Source organism: Halichoerus grypus, chromosome 15, assembly GCF_964656455.1.
Source record: "Halichoerus grypus chromosome 15, mHalGry1.hap1.1, whole genome shotgun sequence".
NCBI classification, from domain to species: Eukaryota; Metazoa; Chordata; class Mammalia; order Carnivora; family Phocidae; genus Halichoerus; species Halichoerus grypus.
The window spans coordinates 42,194,418-42,218,565 of NC_135726.1; the positions used below are offsets into that span (position 1 = coordinate 42,194,418).

The 24,148-nt window shown below is 38.7% G+C and overlaps 1 protein-coding gene across 6 annotated transcripts in view; it reads left to right on the top strand.

The window, feature by feature from the left end:
* The window catches only part of ZNF507 (zinc finger protein 507), a 41,350-nt gene that overhangs the window by 13,301 nt on the left and 3,901 nt on the right, over positions 1-24,148 (top strand). For 3 of the 6 annotated variants that reach the window (XM_036068993.2, XM_078063153.1, XM_078063152.1), the window contains 2 exons: positions 1,465-1,579; positions 23,942-24,076. In XM_036068993.2, coding sequence (XP_035924886.1) covers positions 1,465-1,579; positions 23,942-24,076 — 250 coding nt within the window. The other 3 variants (XM_078063155.1, XM_078063154.1, XM_078063156.1) reach the window with 3 other exon arrangements.

A 24,148-nucleotide genomic window follows, 5' to 3' on the forward strand; every position in this document is an offset into this window, starting at 1 on the left:
CAAGATAAATTGCTTTGTCCATGATCACCCTGGTACAAGGTGGAAGAGCAAGGACAAAGCCCAGAGTTTTGAACTTCAAATCTAATATTCTTTCCGTTGGAAACAGTTGCTTGAAGTAGCACGGGCTCTCATTCTGTGCTATATTAAGTTTTTCCATCTGTCATTTTTATTAGTTGTCATTGATCTGTAATATTTCTCACACAAAACCATTATCCAATATTTCACACTTCATTTTTTCAAGGTTTTTTAAAAAACTGAATTTGGAACAATGCCACTTACAATCAAGTCCAAGTTTTTAACCTACCAATTAAGAGTAATACTTACATTATAATTATGATTAGTGTATATATTAATGTTGTAGACTTACACCAGGAAATTAGGACATTTTTTTCTGCCTGGCAAAAGTAGTTACAGGCAAAAGAAAATTTCAATTTTAGAAAGCTTAAATTTAACTTAAGGATTTTCTTTGTTTTGTTAAAATTTCAGCGTGGGTTTCTTCTGTGCCACCAATTTTACGATTCTGCACTGTGTGCTAGTGTTCTACCTAAGCTTCCTTCCTGCTCTGCCTTATTCTCCAGCTTTCCATGCTTGCTTTGTTTCTGAATATAAAGCCGTCAGGCTGTGAATGGCCTGCGGACTTTGTGCTTACAGAAGAGTAAAGAGAGTGTTCAGGAACAGTTTTACATGATCAAGGCATCCAGCTTGTATTTAATCAGGCTTACCCTCATTAAAATTACCCATCCCTATTGCTGGAGAGTGAGGGTGGTAACATGGCCTCTTTTCCATTGGATCCACATATTCTGGATTTCAGAGAGTCACGTATTCACGTTAGTGATAACACTTGTCCTTGTCACCTGCCAGTTTGCTAGTTATGATTATACACCATTATTTAGCACTGAATAATTTGCAGTGGTTTTTCCTTCCATTGTTGCACTGACAGCTGACTTTCAGTTATAAACAAAGGAAACCCACAGGATAAAAAAGCTTTAGTCTTTTTATCTGGAGTTTGTTATGGAGGCTCTGTAGCCGTACTGTATAATATTGTGTATAGTATTAAATCACAGCTTGTTGGCAAATCACTGTTTCCTTAAGACAGTGTATCCAGTGTCAAATAGATCAACACCTTGCAGATTAACAGTATATCTCTGGTTAACTCAGCTGCTACACAGTCAGCAGGGCAGCTGGCTTCAAGTTTATTATATTTTAGCATTTTGTACAAGGTTATGCAGAAACTAACCCAATGTATCTATGTTTACAGGTCAGATGATGTTCAGTTTCTATCTGCTGATAGTCCAGTTGCAGGAGAACCTGGAAAGCCGTGTTCAAACTTGTTAACTTTATTAAATGAGAAAGCCTTGATTGAAATGTTAATACTATGTGTTATAAATATTCATTTACAGTGGAAATTATGTCATTTGTATCTAATCAGTGTATGTCGCTAAGGCTTTCCAATCCCTTGTCTAGGGACTAAGTCTTCAGTCCAGAAACAGTATAGATGTGATGTGTGCGATTATACAAGTACAACATACGTCGGTGTTAGAAACCACAGACGAATCCATAACTCTGACAAGCCATACAGGTAAGTGTGATGATCCTAGAGTTTAATGCTTGTATTAGAATATTTTACAGTAAAGAAAAAAAAACAAATAATTAAAGATTCATAACACTTGTTTAAACACAAGTTAGGTGCAAAGAAACTCGCTGCTGGTTTCATGAGTGTTGTTTAGTTTGTTCAGGAATATGAACTTTAAGCTTGAGTCTTAGGACAACTATATTTCATCTAGTTGAAATATAGGAAGATATCTACATCTGTCAGTTTGATGTTCTCGGTTTCACGTGGGTATGAATTACCATAGTAATCTTCAGTGCTTAGAGTACATTTCAGTAATTTGGTGGTTTAACTACTCCATATTCCAACAAAAGATGCTTAAAAACTTAAAAGCAATAAAATTCCCCATGAAAGACTCTCTTTTTGAAAATTAAGCTATCATTTAATTTAATTTCGTTACTTGATTTTTCACAAAAGCCAAGTCTAATACTTCTTTTCAGGAAATAAAGACATTCTCAGGTGATCAAGATAGAAACCATTATTTCTTAAGTACACTTCAGCTCTTGAGAATAAGCTGCGTGTTCATGTAGTAAAAGTACAAACATTTTTGCAGAAGTTTGTCCAGCTGTCACAGAGCAATCTGTTCCACTTGCAGCCGTGACGGAATACCAGGTTCCTGCTCAAAGCTGAGCCCGTCACCATGACTAATTGCGCTAGGCCACGGACATGAACTTTTTTAATGGCTATCAAAACCTGTTTTGCTTTTTAACTTCTCTCCCCAGTCTTTATATAGGTATGACACGAGTGAGTGTGGGAAATTCCCTTGTATTAGTAGCTAAGTGAAAACCTGACAGACTGTGCCTGAAAATGCTGTTATTTGATGCTGTAGTGTATGTCTGTACATGTATGGTTTTAAATTTATAACATTTGTTTAGTTTGCAAACTTATTTATAATCACTCTTCAGACAGTATATTCATTTGCAGAGTCTCATAGCTCTATGGAAGGTGTTTGGCCTTGCCTGGGTGTGTTTGTTTTTATTTCAAACATTTTTAAAACTAGGATCCCTAAGAAAGATTTTTCCCCAGAATACAATGAAGGCCATTAACCATTATTAATAATAACTCCATGCCAGAAATTACAGCTGAGGAGTGATAGGTGGTACTTAGCATGTATCATTTATGATTTACACTAGGAAGTATTTAGAAGAACATGATGGAAACAGGGAACACTAGTTCATCTGATAAGAGGAGAAAGTTTTGCCTTTATATTTTGGGTATCTTTATTTTTAAATGCAATGACATACCGTGCCAAACTCATGTGATCCAGGCAAGAATAAAATAACATTTTTGGGGTCTAGAATTAGACTCTTCATTTAGATTCATTGAGAAGTATTTATTGAACAAATACTATGTTCCAGGAGCTGTGTTAGGCTCTTAGAATTTAGTCATGATAAAAAGGATATTATGCCTCTTTCATGAAGTTTATAGATAAACAATAAATAGGTGAACTCTCAAGTATACAATTATGATAAGTTTATGAAAGATTCTGGGTTTGTAAAGGAGGGTTTCACATCTACCTGAGTAGATTATTCTTATAGCTTAAAGATGAAATTTGATAGTTTTCGGTGTTCTAGAGTTTATGTTTTCTTATGTTCTTAAAATATTCACAGATTCCTAGGATTGGTTGTGATTGTCCTAGGGTCTTCCTACCAGTGGGCAACGCACGATGAGAACCCTCTTCCTCTTACAACAGAGCGACTTCCGTGTGTTACTTTCCAGGTTTATTCACACTACACTTTGTCACTGGGTTTGGCCTGAGTGCTTACGTCTTAGGAGAAATGTCATATGTCCCCCTCCCTGTAATTATACCCAACATTTTCTCGTAAGTCTTATTTTCAAACTGTCAAATCTTGTGACTCTTTTTTTGACCTTATTTAAATACTTTAAATCCACATGAGATTGTGAATTAACACACTGTATTCTGGTATGCTTCTAGGACTTTCTCTTCCTTGGCAATACTGTTTGCCTTAAGTTAAGCTAGTTAGCATCACCTTCTTGAGATCTAATTTAATCTAAGTAATCACCATAGTCTTTCTAGCTAATTGCATATATGCTTCATTCAGTTTTGCCGCCTGTACACTTACTGGTCAGAGTTTAGGCTTCTTTTCTCAGAATCCATGCCCTACACATTTCTGATTACCTACTTTTTGTTAAGAAACATGCTCACCAGGAGCAATGATGAATTTCTTCCAGAGTTAAAGTGCCTTGTTGCACAACTTCTAGTCTTTGCACAAGGGCAGAGCAGGTGCATTGGTATTTTAATGTGCCTGTTAGGTAACAGAGTTTCTGCAGTATGTATAACTATTCTTTGCTCTTGCCTTTCCCTTTTATGTTTCCATTCCAGTCCTTCACAGAACCCATTTGTGTGATCTGGGCAGTTCAGCTTCAAGTACTGGTTAAGAGCCCTGGTTCCAGGGGCAGATAGTCCTGGGATTGAATCTGAGCTCTCTGACTTATGGCATTTATTACCTTGGGGAAGCTATTTCACCCTGCTATGCTTGGTCCTATCTTTTCTAAAATGAGGATAATTAAGGCACCTGCTTTACAGGACAGGCATGAGGACTAAATTAAATACTATGTGTAACATACTGGCACAGACTAAGCGCTCACTAAGTGGTGGCCATCTAATACTCATTGGGCCCAGTTTTTATCCTCGTCCTCTCTCACTAATTCATTGTGCAACATCACCTCCCCTGCCCCCCCAAAAATGCTGTTGACCTCTCATTTCAGAAACAAAGAGTAATCTTGTTTCTGGATAGACAGGCATAGCTTATTTCTTTTACAAGAGAGATGCTACACCCAGGTAGAAATGCTGTCACAGCTGAGGTCCTCGTGCTGTGTTACCTGTCTTAGAGGCAGCCCAGTGTCTTGGGTAGCACTCATGCTTTAGTTTAGAGCCTCAGGCCTGGGTCACACGCCTGTGCCTAGCTGGGTGACCTTGTGGATGTTATTCCAGGCTTAGCCTTACTTTCCCATTTGACACTGGCGAGAATACTGCCTACCTCATAAAGCTTTGTGAGGATTGAATGAGGTCGTATGTATTAAACACACCAGCATGTTTCCTAGTGCGTCAAAGGGGCTGGTTTTCTGCTGCTGCTCCTGCGCCTGTATGGTCATCTCGGAAACTCTGTCCTTGTCACAGAAGGAAGAGAGCTATTTGCCATCCTGTGTGTGAGGACAGGGAAAGATGAAAAAGGCATCATCCCACCCCAGTCCTACCAAATGCAGCAAACTTGGTTTTTCAGTGCTTCGTTAAGGAACTTCTGTGTAAACCACATACCTGATGTTTATAACATTGACCCCACAGTTAAAGGGCTCCATTCAGAATTTTCAAATAGTACATCATCTTGTTTAGTTTAATATTGCAGTTTTAGAATTCCCCCTGGTTTACATCCCCCAATATCACTTTTGTGACTGACTGGCTGGAGATGGAAGATGGGATGACAACACATTTTCCTGAAGTTACCAAGTTTCCTTCTAACTGTCTAACATTGAGCTATTCTCCCTTGGAAACACACTTGAGGGGTACCTGGGTGGCTCATTCAGTTGAGCATCTGACTCTTGATTTCAGCTTGGGTCATGATCTCAGGGTTGTGAGATCGAGCCCACGTCGGGCTCTGCACTGGGCATGGAGCCTGCTTAAGATTCTCCCTCTCCCACTGCCCTCCCCCCCCAAAAAAATTAAAAATTAAAATAAAAAAATAAACACAGTTGTATTGGTCTTTATGTTTTGAAACTACACCATGGCATGACGAGAGGTGGTAGGGGCAACATGACAAGGAATGGTCTTTGAACTAAAGTACTCGGTACACTACCTGGCGTGTACCTAATACACGCCAGGTGTAAGTATTGACTGATAGTTATCTGTATACCTCAGTTTTTCTTACCTATGAAATGGCTCTGGTTCTATTAAGTTGATTGTGTTTTGAAAATAAATGTATAGTGGTGTTACTATGCTTTTTCTTCTTAAGGAGAAGAGCTGCCCAGATAGGTATGTTGAATTTTTTGAGTCCAGTTTTAGTACCTAGGCCAAAAATACCCAGTATTTCCCTAAATGTTTCAAATATACTTTCAAAGTTAGTTTGTTCAGATCAGGAGCTAAACAAGGTCCAAACATTGCATTTGATTGATAAGGCTCTTAAGTCTTTCTCTCTTTAAAATTTTTAATACTTTATAATTTAAGGTAGTATATATCCTGAAAATTACATAAACTGTAAGTGTACAGCTTGATGGATGGGTCACAAATTAAACTGCTCCTTTTAACTACTCAGACCAAGAAATAAGCCCTTGCCAGCTCCTCTGCGGCGCCCTCTTCTTGGGGCCTTGGGGCCTTCCAGGCACTGACTGCCTTTCTCCTCCCCTACTCCCTCACCCTCTACCCCCTAACCATCTTCACTTGGGTCACAACCCTGAGATCAAGACCTGAGCTGATATCAACAGTCAGGTGCTTTAACTGACAGACCCACCCAGGCGTTCAGTTGACTTTTAACATCATAAATTAGTTTTGCCCTTTTTTGAACTTAATAGAAATGAAATCATACAGTACATATTCTTTTCTTTTTTTTTAAGTTTATTTAGGTAAGCTCTACACCCAGCATGGGGCTGGAACTCACAACCTCAAGATTCTTTTGACTGAGGGCGCCTGGGTGGTTCAGAGGGTTAAGCGTCTGCCTTCAGCTCAGGTCATGATCCCAGGGTTCTGGGATCGAGTCCCTCATCAGGCTCCCTGCTCAGTGGGAAGCCTGCTTCTCCCTCTCCCTCTGCTGCTCCCCATATTGTGCTCTCTCTCTTTCTCTCTCTCTCTCTGAAAATAAATAAATAAAATATTAAAAAAAAAAAAAGATTCTTTTGACTGAGTCAGCCCAGCGCCCCAGTGCACATTCTTTTATGTCTGGCTTTTTTTAATTCATCATCACTGTGTATAAATATAATGTGGTATAAATGCATTCCTTTGCTATATGATATTCCATTGTAAGACTAGCAATTTATTCATTCTACTAGTGATATTTGGATTATTGCCATATTTTCCCCTTATTGCAAATAATGCCTTTTGAACATTATATATATATATATATATATATATATATAAGATTTTCTTGATTTATTTGAGATAGAGCATGAGCAGGGGCAAGGGGCAGAGGGAGAGGAAGAAGCAGGCTCCCCATTGAGCAAGGAGTCCGATGAGGGGCTCAATCCCAGGACCCTGGGATCATGACCTGAGCCGAAGGCAGACAGCCAGCTGAGCCACCCAGGTGCCCCCGAACATTGTTTTACATGGTTCTCGGTGTATATATAAAACGAGGCCATTTTCATTGGGTTTATGCCTAGGAGCAGAATATCTGGGTAATAGGGCATGCATATATGTTCCACTTTGGTAGATACTCTCAGCAATTATCCAAAATGTACAGTGGCTATACCAGTCCATATTCTCACCAACACTTCATATTGTTAGTCTTTAATTTTGATCATTCTGGTAGATGTGTAGAGGTATGTTGTTGTGGTTCTGATTTGCATTTCCCTGATGATTTATGGGGTTGAGTATCTTTTCATTTGTTTGTGTGCTATTGTCTATTTCTTTATTGGGTTGTCTGCCTTTTTCTTACTGATTTGCAGCAGTTCTGGGTTCTGAATACAAGTTCTTTGTTATGTATATTGCTGATATCTTCTAAACTACGGCTTGTTTTTCTGCTCTCTCGGTGATGTTTTTGACAAACTTTAATGTAGTCAAATTTATTAATCTTTTTCTTTATAGTTAGGACTTCTGTGTCCTTATATTCTGAAACTGATGTCAGTGTTTTTGTGAAAATGTGTGCTCATAGAATAATGATTCTGATTTTCAGGGGTGCACATCAGCTGGGTCTAAAATATTGTGTATTTTTGTATTAATGAGCCTAGTTTTCTAATATGGCACTAAAACTAAAAATACCAAAAAAAAAAAAAAAAAATCCAGGAAAGTTTTAAGCAATGGGAATGACATTTTGGAATGATAAGGTTGCCACTTCAGTCATTGAATAAAGCCTGGTCTTTCTATAAATATAAAAATATTAGAAATTATAGTAACAGTTAACATTTTTTTAGAACATTTTTCATGGGCCAAGCAGTGTGCTCAGCACTTGATTTTTGTCAGCTCACTTTTAATCCTTATAATAACTTAGAAATATTACCAATTTCATAGATGTGCAAAGAGGAACTGGGTAGATAAAACTACCCAGGTCTCTCAAGTCTCGGGTATGCCAGAAAACTGTGAGGCCTACCACCACTGCATGCCAAACCACCCCCAATTTAGTGGTATAGAACAGCTGCAGTTTTATTAAGCTCAGGGATTCAGGAAGAGCACTGTAGAAATGGCTTGTCTCTGTTCCATCAGGCCTGGGGCCTTAGCAGCGCAGACTTAAAGGCTGGAGTTGACTGCATCTGAAGGCTCCCTCACCAGTCTAGTGGTTGATGCTGGCCGTTGGCTGGGGCCTCGGCCAGGGCTCTCAGCTGGAACACGTGCACGATTTCTCCCATGAGGGCATCCCAGCTGTGCTAGTGCCCCAAAGTGAATGAATGCTCAGATTACAAGTAGGCAAGCACTGTATTACCTTTTATGACCTACCCTTAGAAGTCACAGACCATCACTCCCACCAGTTAAAGACTTCTTCAGTCTCTCTTAATCTGAAGGCATGTTGAAGTTCAGTCAGTTTTCTTGGCTTGGGGAAAAACTCAAGTCTTTTAAGGAAACATAGCAGATAGTTTAATTTGAAGGAAAACAATATGTTTTGTTTTAAAGGGTTGGACCAAAGGAGTTTGTTTTTCACAGTGGTATAAAGACTTCTTGGGTTCTTCACAAAATTTGGCCACTTCTCTGAACCTTAGTTATTTATTCCTTTGAAAACATAGGAAACAAATGTGGTAAGACAAACCCTACTGCAGAATTTTTTTATCGAAATCTTTTTGTGCATATTCAAATCCTACTCGTGTCACTTCAAATCTTGTAGAACATCCAGGTTCTGCTTTCTTCTCCCTAATCCCTCAAGGCAGTTCCTAATTGAATCAGACCTGGAGTGAGGTCCAAGTAGAATCCAAGACCAGGGAAATAGGGTGTTTGAACCACATTCTTATTTTCCTGGGGTTCTGGGACTAAAGTAACTGACCCACGAGCAATAGAAGAAAGCCTATAGAAAAATTCAGTCTTTCGTTTTTTAGCCAGATCGTGAGAAGCATTGGGTTTTCTTAGGTGTGTTTTTTCTTTTTTTAAGATTTTTTATTTATTTATTTAACAGAATTAGCACAAGTAGGTGGAGTGGCAGGCAGAGGGAGAGGGAGAAGCAGGCTTCCCGCTGAGGAAGGAGGCCGATGCGGGGCTCGATCCCAGGACCCTGGGATCATGACCTGAGCCGAAGGCAGCCCCTTAACCAACTGAGCGACCCAGGCACCCCGATGATGTGTGTTTTTTTTCTACACCAAGCAGTTAACTCAATTCTCAGCAGATACTGACTAGTTGAGGGGTCCTACAAATTCAATCTTGGAGATAGCATCAGATCCCACTGGTTAAGGGTTAAGACTGTCCCCACTTCCGCGTTGTCACCTGTGCTCCTAACCAACTGACCGTAAATCAGAGGTTTGCTAGACCAGCTCACAAAACTCAGGAAACCAGTTTACTTACATTTACCAGTTTTGTTTTTTTTTTAAGATTTATTTATTTATTTGAGAGAGAATGAGAGCACGAGAGGGAAGAGAGTCAGAGGGAGAAGCAGACTCCCTGCTGAGCAGGGAGCCTGATGTGGGACTCGATCCCAGGACTCCAGGATCACAACCTGAGCCGAAGGCAGTCGCTTAACCAACTGAGCCACCTAGGCGCCCACATTTACCAGTTTATTTTGAAGGCTATTATAAAGGATACAGATGAGCAGCCAGATGAGGAGGTTCACAGGGCAAGGCCCCAGAGGGGCAGAATTTCCATGCCCTCTCTGGGTACCACTCTCCCAGCACTTTCACGTGGTCACCAACCCGGAAGCTCTCAGAGCATCCTTTTGGGTTTTTATAGAGTCTTCATTACACAGTCAGGATTGGTTCGATCTCCAGCCCCTCTCCTCCCCAGGAAGGAGAGACTGAAAGTTCCAACCTTCCAGTCCCATGGTTGGTTCCTCTGGCAGCCAGCCCCCATCCTTAGGTTACCTGGAAAGGTTCAGAAGGTCGCCTCATTAACATAACAAAAGACACAGTGGGGGTGCCTGGGGGGCTCAGTCAAGCCTCCGCCTTGGGTCAAGCCTGCTTGGCGGGGAGCCTGCTTCTCCTTCCCTCTCTGCCTGCCTGTCTGCCTACTTGTGATCGATCTCTCTGTCAAATAAGTAAATAAAATCTTAAAAAAATAATAAAAATGTCAGCATCTAATATTGTTACAGGAAATACCATAAGACACAAAACATTGTCCAACTTTAAAAAAAAAAAAGACGGTGATCGCTCTCCTCACTTAGGAAATTCCAAGGGTTTTGGAGCTCTGTGCCAGGAATGGGGACAAAGACCAAATACGTATTTCTTATTAGAAATAACAGTGTCATGGGTTTCTCCATTGGCTTTCTTTTGGTTGCCAAAATAGCTTTCTTGCAATAGGAAGAAATCTCATTTTTCATACAGATATGGATGTGACTTTAATGGTTGACAGAGAAATAGGGTTCATTCTGGTATTCCAAAGCTTTGGTCCAGCTTTATTCAGAGGCTACACCAGCAATTGATCTGTTAGGGTGTTCGCTTGTTTCCTCATGTTGCACGTATACTTTGCCTTAATAGATGTGAATAATTGAAGTACCAAATGGGATTATCATCAGAGCATCAGGCTGGTCCACTAAAAAAGCAAAACAAAATTGTGATAAGTGATGTCATGTAAATGTGCTCCTGCTATTCTTGTGTCAATAGGGTTTTGTTTTGGGTTTTATTCTTTTTTTTTTTTTTCTCTTCTCCCAGTATATATGGGGTAATTGGAAATAGGGATGTTGATAGTCTGCTGGTAACATGGTTAGAAATGATCTGTTAGACATAGATAGCCCTCTGTTTCAAAACATATTTTTTGTGCTTTTTCAAGATACTACATGTATTTTGGTCAGGTTGGTATAGGGTCACCCGTTCATTTTCTGACTCGTGGCATTTATACTATGAAGATTAATAAAGGGAAGCTTCACTAGAATGGAGTTGCAGGTTCATCAGGGGGAGCTCTCACGCCCTACCACTCATTGTCAGTTGCAGACCCCAGCAGGAAGAGAAGCACACTCTCTCAGGGAAAAAAAAAATCTCATAGAGATTTACTGACCTTGCAGGTGGATACTACTTTACTATCCCAGCAGGAGGAAGAAAGGCTTACCTCCTCACCACCACTCCCAGCCCCCAACAGCACAGGCAGTGAGAGATGGTCACAGCTCAGCCAATGAGAAGCCACTATGTTTCCAGCTCCCAGTTTACCCCAGTGGATTTTTTGTTTATAACAGCCTTCCTAACGTCCTGCTTTCCTCTGTAAAAGGGCATCCCTATCCTTTGTTCAGGAGACTTGGTTTTGCCAAAGCTCCTTTGCCCCGGATTGCAGTTCTCTGTTATTCCCGAATAAACCCATTTTTTTCCTGATAAATAACTGGCAGCTTTATTTTTTTTAGGTTAACAGTACCTTCATGGTGGCGCCTGGGTGGCTCAGTCGTTAAGTGTCTGCCTTCAGCTCAGGTCATGATCCCAGGGTCCTGGGATCGAGCCCCACATCAGGCTCTCTGCTCAGCGGGAAGCCTGCTTCTCCCTCTCCCACTCCCTCTGCTTGTGTTCCCTCTCTCACTGTGTCTCTCTCTGTCAAATAAATAAAATCTTAAAAAAACAAAAAAACAATACCCTCATGAAAGAAGATAGACAATAAGTAAACAACATAATTTCAGAAAGTAAGTGTATAGTAAGCAAAGTGAATAAAACAAGATGATAGTATAATAATAGTTCACTCTCATTTTTGTAAACTAAGAGAATTTGGTTTGCTCCATGGAGTTGTGTAGGGAGAATGCAGAAGGAATGGAAAGTGGGAGAGTAGTGATTTAGCTAAAGGAAACCTGTTCTAATAAAAGCAGGTAGTATAGGTGTAAGTGGCCTGTACATTATTTTGAAGTTGACGTTCTCCTATAGTATCCCCCTCCTCTAATGAGTTGAAAATTGTTGTAATAATATTTACCGATTAACCAATATTTTCCCACTTTTTTCATATTTAGATCTTTCTGTGAATATTTACCATTGTGCATGTCCCTCCAGAATAACCTTTCTGCCGACCTAAGGTCGATGCTCCTAGGATTAGGGCTTAGTTATTCCATACACTGTTCTTGCTTTCTGTCTTTCTCTTCCTCTCTTAGAGAAGATTTTAAGGACTTCATATTAAAAGAAATTGAGGGGGCACCTGGGTGGCTCCAGTGGGTTAAGCGTCCAACTCTCGATTTAGGCTTAGGTTATGATTTCAGGGTCTCGAGCTCTGCATTGGGCTCTGCACTGGGTGTGGAGCCTGCTTGGGATTCTCTCTCTCCCTTTCCCTCAACCTCCCGCCCCCCCCCCCCCCCACATAAGCACACTCTCTCAGGGAAAAAAAAAAAAGATTTCCATAGTAAAAAATTTTGTTTAAATGGATACTGAATTTCTTTAGATTAAGTTTCAGCAACAACAGTGAAAATATGACTTCTTCTTTGATCCTTTCAAATGGTGAGTGATAATAATAAATTTCCTAATACTGAATTCTCTGTATTCCTAAAATAAGCCTCCCTTCGTCATGGTATATTATTCTTTGAATGCACTGTGGGAATCTTTTTGCCAGCATTTTATTCAGGATAATCTGCATTGATATCCGTAACTGAGATTTGGTATGTAGTTTTTTTTTTCAGTTGCCCTTGCCAAGTTTCAGTATCAGTGTGATTCTGACTTTGTAAAAAGACTTTGAACAACTTTTTAAAAACTTTCTGGAACTTGAAGGCACAACTAATTTGAATACAAAGAAACTGGCTATTTTCTAGTGACTTTAGACATTGGACCTGGTAGTCCTTTGAAAAGAACATTGATATTTCATTTCTTTTCCTAATTTCTACTCTAAGTATCTTCTAAAAGAGTGAACATATACTGGTGCAAACATTAGAGTTTATGGCCAGTATTCTCAATGACTTTTTGCATCAAAAGCCTTAAGTGCCTAAAATTCTTAATATATGACTGTCAACCTTTTTTAATAGTCTTTATTTTTTAAAGCAGTTTGGGATCACTGTAATATTGAGGAGAAGTACAGACTTCCCATATACTCCCGGTCCCACACATTTATAGCGTCTTCCATTATCAGCATTCTCCACAGGAGTCATATTTTTCATTACAGCTGATGAACCTACAATGACAAATCATTATCATCCAAAGACCATAGTTTACATTAGGGTTCACTCTTGGTGCTGTACATTCTGTGTGTTTTGAACAAATTTATAATGACATGTATCCACCATTATAGTAATACAGTATCATGCAGAATAGTTTCACAGCCCTAAAAATCCCCTGTGCTCCACCTGTTTGTCCCCCCCCACACACACACACACTCCAAACTCCTAGTGACCACTGATCTCTTAACTGATTCCATAGTTGTATAGTGTCACTTCTTCAACTTTGTTCTCCTTCAATATGTGTTGGCTCTTCTAGATCTTTTGCCTAGCCATATAAACTTGAGAGGCAAAAACAACAAAATAACTTGCTGGGATTTTTATTGGGATCACATTGAATATATAGATCAAGTTGGGAAGAACTGACATGTTGATGATATTGAGTCCTCCTATCCATGACTATAGAATATCTCTTCCATCTATTTAGATCTTTGATTTCTTTATCAGAGTTTTGTAGTTGTCCTCGTAGAGATTTTATACATATTTTGTTAAAATTAAGTATTTCATTTGGGGGGTGCTAATGTAAATGGTATTGTGTTTTTAATTTCAAATACCACCTGTTCATTACAGGAATATAGAAAAGTGATTAACTTTTATGTATATTAACCTTGTATCCTGCAGTCTTGCTATAATTGCTTATTAGTTCCAGGAGTTTTTTGGTCCATTCTTTTGGATTCTCTATATAGACCATAATGTCATCTTCAAAGACAGTTTTTTTTTTCTTTCCCAGTCTGTTATCTTTTATTTCTTTTTCTTGCCATATTACATTAGCTAGGACTTCAAGTACAGTGTTGAAAAGGAGTGGTGAGAGGGGACATCCATCTCTTGTTCCTAAACTTAGCAGGAAAGCTTCTAGTTTCTCACTGAGTATGATGTTAGCTGTATGTTTACTGTAGATATTCTTTATCCATTTGAAGAGGTTCCTAGTTTGCTGAAGGTTTTTATCATGAATGAGTGTTGGATTTTGTAAAATGCTTTTTCAGCATCTATTAATAGGATCTTATAATTTTTCTTTACCTGTTAATGAAGTCGATTACATTGATTTTCGAATATTGAACCAGGCTTGTGTACCTGGGATAAATCTCACTTGGTTGTGGTATAGAATTTCTTTTATACATTGCTGGATTCAATTTACTAATATTTTGTTGAGGAACTTTTGCATCTGCATTCATGAGAGATATTAGACTATAGTTTTCTTTGTTTTTTTCTTGTAACGTCTTTGTCTGGTTTGGGTATTAAAGTAATGCCGGCCTCACAGAATGAGTTAAGAAGTATTCCTTCTTCTTCTATCTTCTGAAAGAAATTGTAGAGAATTGGTATAATTTCTTTCTAAATATTTGATAGAATTCACCAGTGAACCCATCTGGACACAGTGCTTTCTTTTTTTGAAGGGTTATTAATTATTGATTTAATTTCTTTTTTTTTCGTTTTATATTATTTTTTTAAGTAGGCTCCATGCCCAATGTGAGACTTGAACTCATGACCCTGAGATTAAGAGTCGCATGCTCTACCAACGGGGCCAGCCAGGCACTCCACAAATTATTAATTTAATTTCTTTAATAGATACAGGGCCTCTTCAAATTGTCTTTCTTATGTGTGTTTTGGCAGATTGTGTCTTTCAAGGAAAGGTCTGTTTCACCTAGGTTATCAAATTTATGAACATAGAGTTGTTCATATTATTCCTTGATTACCCTTTAATGTCTGTAAGATCTGTGGTGATATCCTCTCTTTCATATCTGATATTAATCACTTGTGTCCTCTCTTACCCTGTTAAGTAGCCTGGTTACTTACTGGCTTTTTGATCTTTTCAAAGAACCAGCTCTTGGTTTTGTTGTATTCTCTATTGATTTCCTGATTTCAGTTTCACTGATTTCTGCTCTAATTTTATTGTTTTTTTCCTATTTATTTGGATTTAATATGCTCGATTTTTTTTTTCTAGTTTCCTAAGGTGAAAACTTAGATGATCGATTTTAGATTTTTCTTTTTTTTCTAATATATGCATTCAATGCTGTCAATTTCCCAAGCACTGCTTTTGCTGGATTCCACACATTTTGATAAATTGCTTTTTCAGAAGTTCAAAATACTATAAAATTTTTCTTCACATTTCTCCTTTGTGTTATTTATAAGTGTGTTGTTTAATCTCCAAATATTTTGAGATTTTCCACTATTTTTGTTATTCTACCTTAATTCCATTGTGGTTTGAGAGCAGACATTGCATGATTTCTCTTCTGTTAAATTTGTCAGGTGTTATGGCCAAAAATGTGATCTGTCTTGGTGAATATTCCATGTGAGTTTGAGAATCTGTATTCTGCTGTTGTTGGGTGAAGTAATCTATAGATGTCAGTTATATCCAGCTGATTGATGGTGGTACTGAGTTCAATTATGTCTGCTGGATCTATTTATGATATAGAGGTGCTTAAGTTTTCAAGTACAATAGTGGATTCATCTCTTCCTCCTTGCAGTTCTGTCAGTTTTTGCCTCATATAGTTTTTTTTTTTTTTTTGGTATAACAAAATGTTTATTTAATCCTTTTAAATCTGCAATCTAAGTTAACCATTCAGTTACTTATGTCCTCATCAACTCAGATCAATGGTAAAATTAAAGAATGCATACAGACTTTTGATATTAATAAGGCAAATGTGGACTCTAGCAGGGATCTGTTGTTTTTAGCTGCCCACCATCCACTATTCTTATAATGGCACCTGAGTTCCTGTGGTGAACTGCCTGCTCTCCTACTATGGGTCCACGAGGTACACATCTAGTAATCAAGAGTAGTACTTTTCTGTCCTGGTTCACAAATGTGTAATCCCAGGCAGACCAAAGACAATGAGGTCCTGGACTTAGCCGGAACTATTACACAAGAAGCTCTCATTCCCGGGGATCAGAAAGCTGGCAGAACATCAGTCTGGAGCTCCTGGTGGCCGTCATTTTGCCCGAGAATGAAGTGAACTGAACCCCTCAAAAACAGGTTTTAGAGAGAAGTTTAAAATTACAACTGGGGCACTAGATCTTAAGGCTCAAAACAATAGGGTTTTATCATTGTCAGATTATGATGTTATAACGCCATCTCTGAAAATAAATACACACTTATCCCAGAGTCTCCGAAATCATTTTAGAATCTAACCTCTTTCTAGGAAGTAGCAAAATGAAAGCATTTTTAGTAGTCTGACAAAAGCTGTCCATTATTCTCAACATTAAAAATTGAATGCAATGATTTAAAGAAAAGTAACACATTATTGTTTACCTAATATGTTCAGAATCATGTGGTTTCTAGTGATTAGAATTTCATCATGCTTGGAAAGGAACAGAAGACGGTGGCTGAGAAGCACATCCCCTCATAAAAGACACCTAAACACTATGCTTAGGATGACTAATATTAAGGATTTGAATATAATACAGTGTTCCTCAAAGGAAACAATCTTAGTTTCTAAAGAGCGTTGACTTCTGACATCTCGATTCCTGATTTCAGTGGCTGCACACTGTGTACCTCTGCGTCACACTTAGGACCAGTAAAGTACATGTCAGGTAAGAAACTACTCTTCACGCAGTAGTAACAGAAGATACGCTTACATCCTATGGTGTGAGGCATGGTGGGCCACTCTCCACAGAGAGAACACTGTTTGCCGCTGGTGGCTAATGTACCGTCACTATTAGGAGCACCAGGAAGAGGAATACACCATGAAGACAACTTAGCTTTCAACTTCTGGATATTAATAAGTGGTAAGAGCAGAATCAGGAACTCAACAAAACCATGCCAGAGAAGCTCCCTATTCAAAGCCAACTTCACGTATGTTTTGGGGCTTGCAAAATACAGAACGAATGCCTAGGAGACGTTCTGTCAAAGTTGCAAACTTGCCCCTCTGAAGGAAAATCAGGAAATTAATCAGCCCACCTAATTTCAAAAGTCCAACTATGGTATTCACACACTGCCTGGCTTTCCCAAATGATGCCAAATGACAGTTTCGAAACAGGTCATAGCAGCGCTCTTCCAGCCACGTCCTGCCAGTCGTACACACAGCATACCACAGCTTCTGATTCTTACTCAGCTTTGGGGAAAAATCATTTTTGTACAAAACGGATTGTCCCACGGTGGCATTTTTAGAGTAGACGGTGAATCGCCACAAGAAAAGCCACAAGAACGCTTTCACCTCTGGTTCAAAGTGGGCTAACAGCCCTGGCTTAAATCCATGAAAGCACTGAGAAAACTGGGACCAAACTAGCTGCTCCAGGGCCTTGTTCAGTTCAAGTGCATCCAGCTGCCTTATTCTTAGCACTCTGTTTGTCCTTTTCGTGTTCTCTTCTCTGGAAGCCATGTCTTCTTTGAAGGTCTCTTTTTCCCCTCCTACAGCTCCCTCAAAATTTCACAGCTTAGAGCTATGGCAGGGGAGATTTTTGCTGCAAGTTCTGTGAAATCCTTGCCTCATTCTAGCCAGGAGCTTACTGACAGGCAGTTAAGGATGGAGAGGTCTTAGGAGTCTGGGAAACACCCCTGTTCCATGTAACTTTCTCTGAGACATCCTCTGGGAAGCTTGATTTCTCCCAACAGAACCTGGATTACCCATGCCTCATACAGTTTTATCCTTTGTTGTTTGGCACATCATACTAACGACCATCTGTCTTAGAGAATTGACCCCCCTTTATCATTATGTAATGCCCCTCTTTTTCCTTGATCACTTTTTTTTATTCTGAAGTCTGCCTTGTCTAAAATGAATATAGTATTCTTTCTTTCAATTAGTATTAGTGTGGTATATGTATCTCCATCCATCTACTTTTCACCTCTATGTGTGTGTATATTTAAAATGGGTTTCTTATGGACAACATGTGGTTGATTCTTGTTTTTAATCCACTCCCAACAACCTCTGTCTTTTAATTGGTGTTGTTAGACCACTGATGTTCAAAATTATTGTTGATAACATTGCATTTGTATCTGCCATATTTGTTACTATTTTCTATTTGTTGCCCTTGTTCCTTGTTCCTGTTTTTTTCTTTTGCTCTTTTTCTGCCGTTTGTGTTTTTGATTGAAGATGTGGTATGATTTCATTGTCTTTCCTTTCTTAGCATATCAGTTACACTTCTTTTTTTACTTTTTAGTAGTGGTTTCCCTAGACTTTGGAATATACATTTATAACTAATCCAGATCCACATAGATAACATTATACCAACTTCATGGGTAGTACAAGTACCTTATAATAAAATAATCCTAATTCTTCTCTCCCGTCCCTTGTATCATTTCTGTCATTAATTTCATTTATACATAAGGGTGTGTGTGTGTGTGTACACACATATACATAAGCGTATGCTATTATTTTGAACAAATTGTTATTAGATCAATTAAGAATAAGAAAAGTGGAAGGTTTTTTAAATTTCCTATGCCTTCTCTGATGCTCTTTCTTTCTGTATGTACATCCAGGTTTCTGGCCTATATCATTTTCCTTCTTTCTGAGGAACTTTTTTTAACATTTCTTGCAAGACTATCTCTTGCTGGTTTGCTGGCTACAGAATTCTAGGTTGGTTGTTTTTTCCCCTCAATACTTGAAATATTTCACTCCATTCTCATTTGCCTGGTTTTTGAGAAGTCAGATATAATTCTTACCTTCACTCTTTTATAGGTAAAGTATCTTTATAGGTAAAGTATCTAAAGTAACTAACAGAATAGTTAACCTACATGATCCCAATTTTATAAATATATGGTATTTTAAGATTGGTAAGCACACATCAAAATGATAATATTGGTTACATCTAGTGGTTAAGCTATAAGTGATTTTTGTTTTCTTTGTATATTTTTATTTCTAATTTCCTACAGTGAATTTTTGAAATCAGGAAATAAGTTATTTATAGAAATAAAGCAGTTCAGGGGCGCCTAAGTGGCTCAGTCAGTTAAGCATCCGACTCTTGATTTCAGCTCAGGTCATGAGCTCAGGGTCATGAGATCATCGAGCCCCACATTGGGCTCTCCACGCTCAGCGGGGAGTCTGCTTGGATTCTCCCTCTCCCTCAGCCCCCCACCCCCACCCTACAAGCTCTCTCACTCTCTCTCTCAAATAAATAAGTCTTTTAAAAAAAAAAAGGAAAGAGAGCAGTTCATTCAGCACCCAAATCTTGGTTTCTAATACCAATAAAAAGAACAAGAGAAATGGCTTAGAGAAATGATTGATCTATATGGGTAGATAAGTAAGCCTGGAGCATCTTGTAGTGCCAGAAAGTAAGGGAAGTGCTCAACAAACAAAACAATGGGAGTATATCAACAGAACATGGGAGCCATTTGGAGGAGCCCTCAGTGATTTCAGCAATAGAATAAATAGTGCAGTATTGAATTATATCCCGGAGTATAAAATATCCAGCAGTCCATACTGACATTAATGACTGAATAAATAAATGGATGAGAATAGAGAAAGCTCCTGTGCAAAATTCCCGATGATTTATATAGATACTCTGCTGTCAGGAGGTGGACTATAATTCCCACTCCTTAAGTGAAGTATGGGCTGCACGTTGTGACTTTCTTCCGAAGTGTGCAGTGTGGAAAGGGGATAAGAAAGCATAACTTTCCTGTGGAGAAGCTTGGCCTCAAGGTCAGCATCAACAGTTCATGTTGTGACAGTATTATGTGATGAGAATGGCACTATACCCCTTGGTCTTCCTCCCCCCAGGAGCCCATTACCCTAGTCTAAACATGAGAAAGACATCAGACATACCCAAATTGAGGGACATTCTACAAAATACCTGACCAGTATTCTTAAAGTCTGTCAAGGTCGTTAAAAACAAAGTCAGTCTGAGGAACTGTTAAAGTCTAGAAGATCCAAAGGATATATGATGACTAAATGTAACGTGGTATCCTGGATAGGATCCTGGAATAGAAAAAGGAGAAAACTAAGGAAATCTGAATAAAGTATGAACTTTTAGTTAATAATAATGTATCAACTTTGGCTCCTTATTTATGATAGATACACCTTAGCAATAAAAGATGTTAACAATAGGAAGAACTCAACTTTTTTGTAAAACTCTAAAACTATTCTAAAGTTAGTTTGCTTTTAAAAAAAAAAATCAATTATTTAACTGAATAATTCACCACTCTTATTTTTAAAAGGTTTGAGTTACATTGGAGATGCTCCATGGGAGAAATTTGCAATTTCTGACATTTATTTTTTGACCCATTTTTCTCGAAGTATGAAATTCTCATCGCATGAGACTGACTTTCCATTCAGAGGACCCTTTGATGTGCAGCATTCTGTGGTTCATCTGGGTACAGAATTTTCCGGTGAGGTTTCAGGGCAGGAGTTTTAATATAGGGAGACAAGTAATCTGAAGAGTCAAGAGTTTGTGTATATATCCCCCTTTTCTAAGATAAATATAAAGGTGTATATTATAAATTACCATGGAAGTGTTAGCCCTGCATAAAGGCATTGTGCTTGGTGAAAGTACTGGGTGGGAACGAGTGGGCATCTCTTGGCCTTGGCTGTTTCACTCCCACTTGCTCAGTGTAGACCTGGGTGCGAGGCCACAGTGGTGCAGGGCAGTCTCTCCTTTCAAGGGACCAGTCCAGAAACACTTGAACCGGGGACGGTACCCAGAGCACACTCACCCCGCAGTGTAACGAACAAGTATAGTCAGATATGGACACTGAGCTTAATGGCAAGGAGATGGGAGTGATCACCAACTGCCAGCCCTTTTCTAGATATTACTGAAACAGATTTATTGAGATGTGTCAAAAAAGTACTGCATCTCATGGGGTACCTGGGTGGCTCAGTCGGTTAAGTGTCCGACTTGATTTTAGCTCAGGTCTTGATCTCAGGGTCGTGAGTTCAAGCCCCTCGTTGGGCTCCACACTGGGTGTAGAGCCTACTTAGGAAAAAAAAAAAAAAAGTACTGCATCTCAGATATAAATAGGCAAAATAAAATGATTTAAGGTTTTCTGTGTGTGACCAGTAATAAAATTATTATGTAGTCTATAAAGTCTTAAAGAGAATGGTATAACAGTTTTAAAGTATCTTAAATAATAAAACCTTTCAAACATCTTACCACATTTTGAAGAAATAAAACAGGGACACGTAAAACTTCTTCTCCCCTTCCTTCCCATTGTCCTGATACTAATATGTATCATTTCCTAGCATTTTTTCAAGACTTTACTCTGTGTGTGTGTGTACATATTTGAATGTATTAATATACACTGGCTTTGGTATTTTCACAATTTATTTAAATGATATACCAAACAAATATTTTTGTTACTTTTTCTTTTCACTGATCATTGGTTCATGTGATAAGTATACATCTAGTTCTTTCATTTTAGGCACAGTATAGTGTTCCTTTATATGAAAATAAACCATTTTATTTCCATATTTCTGTGGGAAAACAGTGGTTGTGAGTTGCCTCCCCTTTTTTTTTTTTTTTTTAAACTGGTCATGGCTAGGGGCGCCTGGGTGGCTCAGTCGTTAAGCGTCTGCCTTCGGCTCAGGTCATGATCCCAGGGTCCTGGGATTGAGCCCCGCATCGGGCTCTCTGCTCTGCGGGAAGCCTGCTTCTCCCTCTCCCACTCCCCCTACTTGTGTTCCCTCTCTCGCTGTCTCTCTCTGTCAAATAAATAAATAAAATCTTAACTGGTCATGGCTACATGATTTTTGTACATGTGCCCTTGTGAACACGCACAAGAATATCTTTAGGGTAGCACCCTAGAACTAGAATATAAGGTCACAGATGTGTGCCTCTTCAGTCTTAACAGAATTACTCTTCAGAGTGCTTGTACTTAAATACATGCAATTTATACATTTCCATTTCTTCACATCTATACAAAAATGGCATTATCAAACTTATTCATCTCTGTCAGGCTTATGGGCATGATGCATTTTTCTGCTTATTAATGAAAATTGTACATCTTTTTTATGTTTGAATTTATGGAAGTTCTTCCAAAAATTGCACATTTATTGCCTTTAACTGGCCTGGTATTTCTTGAAGTAAAAGGCCCTTCACTGGCCTTGGACCTGATGCCTCAGGACATGTAATAAAAAGCTAATACTGCTGTATCCATCATAAAGTTGAAGGTGGATTAGAGGGAGAGTTTAGACCTTGCCTGTTTAATTGTCATATTTATTTATGCATTTTTATTTTCTTTGTGCTTCATTATCAGTGACCATGTCTCTTATTGCTGTGAAGAGTTCAGATAAGTTACCTGATTTGTTAGACTTCTACTTAAGTATTTAACAAAATTTTCTTTTACAAAGTACATTTGCAGGGCACCTGGCTGGCTCATTCGATAGAGCATGCGACTCTTGGTCTCGGGGTTGGGAGTTCGAGCCCCACGTTGGCTATAGAGATTAATTAAAAATAAAATCTTAAAAAAAGAAAAATTAAAAAAATAAACAATTTTACCATACACTCCAGCAATTGTATTCCTAGGTATTTACCCAAAAGATGAAAATTCATATCCATCCAAAAAACTGCACCTATATGTTTACAGCAACTTTATTCATGATAGCCAAAATGTAGAAGCAGCCAAGATATCCTTCAGCAGGTGAATGGGTAAACAAATTGTGGTACGTCCAGGCGATGGAATATTATTTGGTGATAAGAAAAGAGCTATCAGGCCAGGAAAAGACGTGAAGGAGCTTTAAATGCATATGGCTAAATGAACAAAACCAGTCCAGAAGGCTACATACTCTGTGATTCCAACTGTGACATTCTGCAAAAGGCGAAACTGTGGAGTCAGTAAAAGAATCAGGGATTGCCAGGGATTGGGGGCGGTGAGGGGTGAATACATAGAGCACAGAGGGTATTTCACGCAGGGAAATTATCCTTTATGATTTGTCATGATAGATACATGACATTATGCATTGTCAGAACACACAGAACTGTGGAACACCAACGGTGAACAGTCAGCTGTTAATAATGATGTATCCATTTTGGTTCACCATTTGTAACAGATACTCCACACTGATGCAAGATATCACTAAGAGGGAGAACTGGATGCAGGGGAAAGGAGATAAACCTAAAAGTGCTAAAAGAATCTATTCAAAAAATGTATACTCTTTTTTTTTCACTTTTTTTTTAAATACTTCATTCAGTTCAGATTTTACCAAATGTAACCAATTATGTGAAACAAATGTTATTTTAAATAGAAACTTTTTGAAGATTATTAAGTTTTATTTATGAAATCTAAATTGTTAATTTATTCTCAGGACTACTACCATTTTCTGTGGATCTGTAAATAAATAGTTCATGTTAAAATTATTTAATTCCTTTTTGCTTTCTTTTTTTTTAAGATTTTATTTATTTGAGAGAGTGCGAGAGAGCACAAGCAGGGGGGAGGGGTCGAAGGAGAGGGAGAAGCAGACTCCCCACTAAGCAGGGAGCCCGATGCAGGGCTCAATCCCAGGACCCTGGGATCATGACCTGAGCCGAAAGGCAAATGCTTAGCCGACTGAGCCGCCCCAGCACCCTCCTTTCTGCTTTCTTAAAAAATGAGTGGTATAGGGGCGCCTGCTTCTCCCTTTCCCTCTCCCACTCCCCCTGCTTCTGTTCCCTCTCTCGCCGTCTCTCTCTCTCTTAAAAAATTTTTTAAAAAATGAGTGGTATAGAGTATGTATTTTGTATATTTTTCTTCCTGTGTGTGGTTAAATAATTTAGAGCAAAGATTTTGTATGTTACTATATTAGAAATCTTTCCAAATACTGTAATAGCCCAGGTAATCTGGGATGTTTGTCATGATGCTAATAAATTTTTTATAACAGAAAATACTTAATTTTATTGATTCTAGGATACCTCTTCTAGGACACTTCAGCCTCCGAAATCAGTACGTCTCTTTACAATGAGTAACATCTTAGATTTAGTGAAATAGGATGTCTCATAAGGCTTCCGGAGAAGGAATTTCATAGTCGTTACAGAATCACTGTAATTCTTCAAATGAGGTTACGGGATCGCTCTGACTCTCACCTGTGTCTTTCAGATGCTCTCTGTGTGGGTACGTGTGCAGCCATCCTCCTTCTTTGAAGTCTCACATGTGGAAGCATGCAAGTGACCAAAATTACAACTACGAACAAGTAAACAAGGCTATCAATGATGCCATTTCACAGAGTGGCAGGTACCTGATCCTTACCCCTTCCCTTTTTGTATGTAAACTAAAGTGAGGGTTAAACCTCCTAGTCTTACGTTA